Below are 8,610 nucleotides of genomic sequence, written 5' to 3'. Positions count from 1 at the left end.
AGAGATTAGTTAGTCAGATATGACAGAACACTAACCAAAAAAATCAGTAGTTTTATTACATATGTTGTATATCAATTGTAGTTTGATATCTTAAGTTCAGTAACATCATGACAACTTTGTTCCATTTGAAGTAATAATGCTCACAATGCTGAATTATTTTTTTTGTGTGTGGTCATGTTTTCACAGCTCTGCAGAGTCAGGAGTCTCCTGCAGAAGACTACTCCCATCCTCCTGAAGCTGAAAGAAAAGGCAGCGTATGCTTTGAGAGAAAGGGATGAATGCATCTCTGAAAAAGACCAAACTGTTGAAGAGAGAGAGCAGGTCAGACTTCTCACGGATCTCTATTCACTTGTCTTGTAAGAATAGTGATGACTGCAAATCATGACAACGACGATGATGATTGCCACTGAAATTAATTTTTATTCAACAGATTGAAGAGGAGTTGAACCAAACTAATTTGATCCTCCAAACTGCCAGAGAAGAGATTGGTGATTTAAATCTGCAAGTGACAATTCTGACTTCAGGTATGCAAATAAAGATGTTAAGATTGCTTTGTTATGACATTTTATTCCAGACAGTTTTATACTTGTTTAAATTAGTTTTCTATCTGTGAAAATTAATTTGTGACCTTGGTGCAATGGCAGCTTGACAAAGTAAATCTCAAGCAAGTAAGTGGACCTTGAGTTAAGATTATTTTGCTGACATATAAAAACATAGACTTTCCTTTCTTGGTATTGCATGGCAGAGATGGGTGTGCTGCGTCAGAAGCTAACAGAACGAGAGGAAGACGGGGTTCAACTGGAGAGGAAGGTGACTGAGCTGTCTACCACGGTTTCCTCCACACTGGCCTCCTACACCTTCCTGGAGCAAGCCCTTGCAGCCGAGACCACCAAGTAAGATCCCCACAACAACACTAACAGCTCAGGAATAAAAAAAAAAAAAGGAAATAAATACTGTGCTGAAGCATTTTTATAAAAGGAGAATTTAAAAACGCAAACAAAAATGCTCACTGAGGAATGTTGTTTTTAGGTTGCAGGAGTCATGGAAGGACATCCAGCAATCCAAGGAGAGGATCGCTGAGTAAGTACTGACAATTCTAATCTTCTCATTGGGGATGAAACAATAACTTCTGCAAATGTTTCAAATTGCTGTGGGTTCATGGTTTGAAGAGACATTTTGAATCAATTCACAATACAGACAAAATAAGTGAAGAAAATCTAAAAACATCTTATTAATAATTATCAGTTAAAACAGTCCACAAACTGTATATGAAGACTCAAATTCTTAAAAAGAGTATTAACTACTTAAATTATGACTGTGAATAGGACAAATGTCACAGGAAACACAGCAGCTTCTTTACCTGTATCTCTCCGTGTATCCAGGTTGGAGACGTCACTGGAGCAGTCGGAGCAGCGCGTGTGTGAATTGAGTTGGGCTCTGGCTCAGAGTGAGGAGCAGTTCGGCCAGCTGCAGGAAATGAACGAGGTTAGTTTATAAAATGTGCTGTATTTGTGTTACTTTTTGGATTCTTTGCTTGAAATATTTCTGAGATTTAGACTCCATTTTTTTCTTTGTATGGTTTTCCATGTACTGTATGTTGTCTAAGGCTTGTATTTTCTGAGATGATTACCTTAAGCATAATTATTCTAATTTCCAGCCTTAATTAGGACAACATATACATTTTTATGGGGAATTTCTGGTTTCATTTCCTGTTTTTGTGTCAGTTCTTACAGATGGAGAACGATTTGGTGAGGGAGCAAATGACTGATAGTGAACAAATGCTGAAGTCCAACCTGCAGAGCCTCCGGGAGAGGAACATCCAGTGTGAAGACCTAAAAGGAGAACTTGGTCAACTTCAGTAAGTCTTTACTCTAAACACTCCTTTTGTTTGACTTGGAGTGATCTTAGTCCTATTCTTTCCCCCTTAATTTGACAATTGCATTATTGTATGTATTTTAGTGTAATGGTACAGTGCATTTACTGTGGTTGAGGCTCTATTGATTAGATTAATTGCATTTGTTGCACCTGCCTGCTTGACAACATAGTGTTGTCTTCATTATTTAAGTAAATTACATATTTGCCATCATCCTCTGCTATATTTTTTGGCTTCAACTACCAAGTTTTGCCACCATATTTAACAATATATACTGAATAAACCAAATTTGTTTTGCAGTTTGAATAAATAAAAGAAAAAACAAACAAATATATCTCCAGTAACTTTATATTTAACCCAAATCAAAAATGCTCAGGAGGGAGATAAGTCCTCAGTTTTCCTGTGTGTTGAGTTCCCTGCTTGATGCTGTACACAGTTTTATTTGAAAATTAACACATCTGGTGCTAATCTTACAACTGACTTTGCTAACTTTTTCTAACAATGTGTAACATGTAGTCTCCTGAATGCTTGGTGATATTTTATCTGTGTTTATCTTTGTGCAGGATTGAGAACACAAGTTTGCAGGAAGAGCTGGAAACGGCAAGAACCAGAGCCAGAACAACCCAGCTGGAGCTCGAAGAGAAGCTCGCCCAAGCAGTCACAGAAATCACTTTGCTGCATCACACACTGCGAGGACTGACCAATACGCTAAATGCAGCTCTTAATGAGGAGGTAATATACAGGATCTGCTAAACACAATCAGATTTCACCACGTGGACTATTCACATGTGCAGCAAGCTAGACTATAACAGGAATGTGTTACGAGTTGTGGTTAAAACTGAATATTTTTCCACTCATTGAGTGTTACGAAAGATGCTTAAATTCCCTCTACATGTGGTCTCAACCTTCAATGACAGACAGCATTACCGAAAGGAAAAGCTAGTACGTGGACTATAATATTTTAGGGAAGATATTATTTTTTCATGTCGGCTTTTATATCCTTCTTTTTAGAAATCAGAACCACAGAGAGATAAAGAGTCTCTACCAGTTCACAACACGGAGCAACGTCATCCCTCCAGCTCCTTTATAGACAGCATCATGGTTGCATTAACTGCAGAGAAGGAAGAAGACTTGAATAAAGGGACAACTGCTGAACCAGGTACTGTAGCTCACCCCAGATATGAATTGGAGTGACAAAACCTAATATCGGTTTAGCCTTTTTTTGTTTGTTTGTTTCCAAAATCTAAACCTTGACACAAAGAGTAATTTTGATGCTGGTTAAACTCAGACTGGCGATCAGTCTGAAAGAGACAGGGTGCGTCATCCAACCTTGCTTCATGATCCTCCTTCCAAATTTGGTTAAACTCAGGTTGGACACTTTGATGATTATGTTGTACAGCTGTCTCTTTTGGGGATGAGAATTTAATACAACGTTTAAACACCATTAAGAACTCTTCTTCAGCTCAACTTCAGCACTCTTCAGCTGAAATAGAACCCAGTGTCCTGAACGGTGACTCCTAGAGATTTACCTGTGACACCTGTTTGATATTGATGACTCAAACAGGGGTGGGAAATGCTCATTTGTCAACTATAAAACCTCTCATTGGTACAGATTACGAATGACAATATAGTAAAAACAGTTGTAATGATATAAAGTCTTCATAGATTAAATAATTGCAGACAAATACATTTAATTAACAAACACAATGTCCTTACCTGCTTACTGCTTATAGCTATATTTTAAGAAAACATAATATTTTAAAGGGGGAGAGCATAACTGCATCTACTTCATGAGACAGGATATAGACATCATTCTGTGAATTAAGCTGATCAGATAATTTCCCAAAGAGAACTCAAAATGTTCCTCTGTAAACTAGAGGTGACAGTTAGACGTGTTTTCTTCAATATTTCCATCTTCTGTTGCAATATCCACATTTTCCCCCCAAGGATAACAAACATTGCAGTCATTTTCTGCCTTACCTGGTATAACTAACAGCTGAAATTGTCCACTTTATTTTAAATTAACGCATGTTTCAGAACCATTTTAATCCCATCATAATTGACACGCGGTGTTTGAAGCAGTTATTGATTTTTCACAGTTTGTGTCTGGATTACACGGACCATAACTTTTGCAAATTTGAATTACCACCGGCTCTGTAATGCACACCCATTTCAGAAAGGGATTAAATGTCATCAAATCTAATGGCTTAGAGCAATTTTTTTTTAAAGTCTAAGTTTTAGTTCACCGTCTCTTCAGTCCCCTCAGATGTGGCCGAGCCCCAGTGTGACACTTTGTTCAGTGAGACGAGTGCCTTCACCCGAATTGCAGCCATCACCCCGAAAAAGAATTTGAACGCAGTAGAGTTTGAACCAGAACAGGAGCAGAGCAATGTGGCGGAGCTGCTGGCTGACCTGGGCGGCACCGTCACAGAGCTCGTCAGCACCCTGAAGTTGTTGCAGCAGCGCAAGAAGGCTCAGCTGGAGGAGCTGCATAACACCATGTAAGTGATGGGAAATGTGTGTGTGTAGGTGAAATAAAAATGTCCTTTTTTATTTGCAATTCTTTCCTGAGTTTTTGTCTCATGTGTAGGACTGATTATTTTCAAAATTGATTAAGCACATTTTTTAGATTTACTGATTAACCATCTAGTCTATAAAATATTTTGAAAAAAAAAAAAATCAAATATATTCAATCCATCATAGGTGTCCAGAACCAAAGTGGCATTTTCACGTTTTCAGTGCTATTAAAAAAGCAGCAAATCCTCTTGAAGCTGTAACCAGCAAATGTGGTGTTTTTTTTAACTAATTGAATGACTGAAATTAATCTGATGGGTAATATATTAATCTCCATCAATGAAGTGAATAAAAACTATTTCAGTAGTAGTTGAATTTGTGTTATGTAAAGTTTATTGCTTCACCTTTTCAAATTGGTGCTCAAGTGATAACAAAATGAAATTTTGACAGACACTTCAGAACATCTACAGATTCACTGAAAGTTTAAAATCAAATTGTTGCAGCATAGAGCCTCGATCAATAAATATTGAGTACATTTAATGGATTTTGAAGCCTCTGAGTGAAATTAATTAGTATTGTGTCATGTAGAGACAAAATTGCATTGTTCACACAAGCGTAATGCAAAATATTTGCGTCCTCTCCAATGTTGTATAATCTCTGTTCCAGCTGTGGCCTGCAGGTGGAGCAGCAGGCTGCAAACACGAGACATGAGGCCGAGGTGTTCGAATTAAAACAGCAACTCAGCCGTCTTAACAAACTGGTTGAGAAGGGCAATCAGGCCCTGCAGCAGAAAACACAGGTACTCTACATCCATGCGGTGTTGACTTCATTTGTAATACCCAACGACAACAACAACAACAACAACGGTTCAAATGGCTGGAGAAGAGCTCTGAAAAGTTATTTAAAAAAGTTTTCTCTCTTCACAGGATGAAAAAACAATAATGAAGTTGATGGCAGACATAAATGAGGCCCAGGAGTTTCTAACTAAACACAAGACTGACAGTAATGTGAGGCACATTTGAATAACTACTGATCATAAATATTTTATGCACCAATTATTGTGTGCTACTGGCAGAGTCACAGTTTTTTCTTAACCTGTGTTCATTTTTCACAGGAATTACGGAAAGATGTGGGTGAGCTTCGTCGATCTCTCCAGGAGGCACAGGTGGAGTCTCAGTTCCTGCGGGAGGAGTTGAAGATAGCTGGTGGCCAATCAGCTAAGCCAGCGCATTTCATGGAGGAGAAGATCCAGTTATTGAAAGAGGTATGATGTCATCATTTAAGAAATGCCACAACATGTAGGAAATGTTAAATAAATCATCATTGACAATATGCATCTATTTGGGGTTTATTATAATATATTTCTGCCTATTCCCTATGCAAACACTTAAGGATTTAATTTGTGTTTTTCTTTAACAAATATTTCTGTGATTTCATCCATAGGTGGAGAGACTGAAGGTGAGTCTTCAGGAGGGGGAGCAGGCCAGAGTTAAACTCCTCGAAAGAGCAAAAAGACACGTAAGTACAACCGTTATACACAAACTCCTGACTACATACCATCAACTTCATGTATCCTTTTAAAATAAGATTAGATTGACTTTACGGGTAAATAATACAGTGTGTTCAATATTTTGTAACATTTCTACAGCAAATCATTTACCAGACCAACCAAAAGAAAAGTGAGAATGAGCTTCACCTGTTAAACAGCTTGATCAATAAAGTCCGAGAGGTGAGAGCTGTTTGTTTTTTTTGTTTTTTTTGTTTTTTTTGTGTGCTTTCTTTTACCTTGGGTTTACTGTCAGAAGTATACAGAGAGGATATAGATATTTAATACAATTCATGTTTTCATTTTCTCCACGCAGACGTTGCTGTCTTTGCCAGATGGTGTGAAGAATTGTGAACACCTCCAGCGGCTTCTTGAATACATTGGCTGAAAAATTTCAGTCTGTTTGTTGTAATTTGTGTATTAAATATATTAGCTCGTTCTTTGTATCAGCAAACACCATTTTTCTGTCGAGCACTCATGTCTTTGAATACATAAATGAGTGTTGCCCCTACTAGATGACATTGTATGTATGTATGTTTTACTTTTCTTTGTGTTTTTGTTGAAGTAATTCCACATCTTGGTCCAATACTGAGTTTGATAGTATATATTTTGACATTATATACATTGATTCTAATGTGGTGTTAATGATGCCAATTAAAAAAATTAAAAAATAAAGTGTTAAAAAGAACTAATTATACTTCACCACACTATAGATTTTAACGTGGACGTAAAAAATACACAACATAAAAATATCTAATTTAGAAAGTTTCTACCGGCTTTTGTTTAAATCTTCCTTTGAAAATGTAAATAAACATTGTTCCTCCGTAGATGCTTTGTGTTGTCACTGCACAGTTCAACAAGGTGAAGTCACACTTGTACACATGTGGGGACGGCACTAGCACTGACTGTGCAAAACAATTTAATTTAGATTTTTTTTCCTCTTTGTAAAACTAAAGTTTATTATGTGTACACAGCTATTTTCTGTAGCTGTGAACTGTTTGGGTCAATGAGGTTTGCCACTGTAGACGTCCTTGTTTTACATCTTGCTTGTCTAGGTTCATGATATTATAATAATGCAGTATATCAAAAGAATTACCAAAAAAAAAAAGCCTAATTCTTTTAATATAACTAACATATAGCCACCATCATTAGATCCAAACTGGTGTTTATTGAAGGCTAAATCTTCATCTGTGTCACTGATCTTGAGTGCAGAGCTTTAAGGTTGCAGGCGTAGAGCAGTTTAAATTCATATAATACTTGCACTTTTTCTCCTGGATAACTTTAAGACTCACAAATCTTTTCTTACTTTAATCCCTTTGAGTATTACGTTTTATTATTTCTCTTTATAATAATTAAATATTTGCGCTTTTTTAAATTTTTATAATCTGCACATTACTGTTATTTAATCCATATAGATTTTAAGATTCAGTAGCATTCAAGGAGAACTAGGACCTTTTCAGCCAGCCACATCAAGCCGTATATGTCACCAAAGCTTTTCTGATAGCAAAATCAAACATCTTCACCATAATGAAGTGTTTCTTTACAAGTCTCATCTTGTCAGATATGCAGACTTTGTGTGGACGAGGTTCTAATGTTGAGATAAAGGACGTGCACTACTTAACTTTATAAGCTGAAATATCGAGTTACAAGTCAATTCATTTTCTTGATTAGGGCATTTGTGCGGTAGATTAACTGTGCGTCTGTCTAAGTGCCGTGTCGATGTCTGGGCATGATAATTGAGGCCGGTCATGCTGACTGGTAATACTGTGGCTCCAGACAACACTTCAGACCAGCTGAGCTGAAACAGTACAGAGAGCAACACAAACACTAAAGAAAAAGCAATGACTGAGGGAATTTTTCCGGATGATGTATGTCTGGATATGTTGGGTCTTGTTATTTTGTGATATTATAGTGTCTTAGAAAATTTCAAGTTGAGTTATTACTATTACAAATATCTGATACTTAACTGATGTCACCTGGCCGCAAATCAAATTTCCCTCTTGAAGACGAGGAAGATGCAAACAACAATGATGTAATATTTTTACACATTACTTAAATTGTAATACCAATTATGCATTAATCATTTAAATATTTTATTCTTGAACAAAAGCTCTATAATTCTGTTTATTTCCAAAAAGGCAATCTATACTACGCATTTTCATTTGGCAATAAAATACATGCAAATGTACTAAAGCTGATGTTCTTCATACAAGCCATTTATTGCAAAGACCATGAAGCACAATAATTTATAACATTTCAAAGTCTATTATTTAAACTCACCAGTAATGTAAATATTAAACGTGCACTTTCAATTCATGACCAAAAAGAGAGGGAAAAAAACCAACCACACACACGACATTGGATGAAATTTACACTCACATGCTGAGAAGAGGCCTTGACATTTAAATTCAGATTTATAGTGTCTATATAGAAGTAAATTAACTTCGATATGGAAAATAGGTTGCACGGTCAATGTAGTAAATCACAGTTGTGTCAGGAGAGGTGTTCTTAATAAATCTGCTCAGTTTTGTCCTTAATAAATGTCACAAACAAAGAAAAAAAAATTACAGTGTTTGTGTGCAGAAATTTCTGGCTCACTTTGTGCCATCTCAAGTCTCTGATGTGGTAACACGATCATGAGATGCTCAAATGCAGTTTGCTCCAAAGTCTCAGCACT

The 8,610-nt window shown here is 36.6% G+C and overlaps 1 protein-coding gene across 1 annotated transcript; it reads left to right on the top strand.

Annotated features, from left to right (window-relative positions):
• Window positions 1–431: 431 nt before the first annotated feature.
• LOC133986271 (uncharacterized) lies at window positions 432–5,583 on the top strand. The gene is made up of 11 exons (XM_062426099.1): window positions 432–524; window positions 746–893; window positions 1,030–1,080; window positions 1,383–1,485; window positions 1,725–1,858; window positions 2,437–2,605; window positions 2,885–3,032; window positions 4,131–4,374; window positions 5,054–5,186; window positions 5,314–5,399; window positions 5,502–5,583. The coding sequence occupies exons 2-11, from the start codon at window positions 748–750 to the stop codon at window positions 5,581–5,583; spliced, it is 1,296 nt and encodes a 431-aa protein (XP_062282083.1). The 5' UTR covers window positions 432–524; window positions 746–747.
• Window positions 5,584–8,610: the final 3,027 nt, after the last annotated feature.

This window comes from Scomber scombrus, chromosome 2, assembly GCF_963691925.1.
Source record: "Scomber scombrus chromosome 2, fScoSco1.1, whole genome shotgun sequence".
NCBI lineage: Eukaryota > Metazoa > Chordata > Actinopteri > Scombriformes > Scombridae > Scomber > Scomber scombrus.
This window is presented reverse-complemented; position numbering and strand designations above follow the sequence as displayed.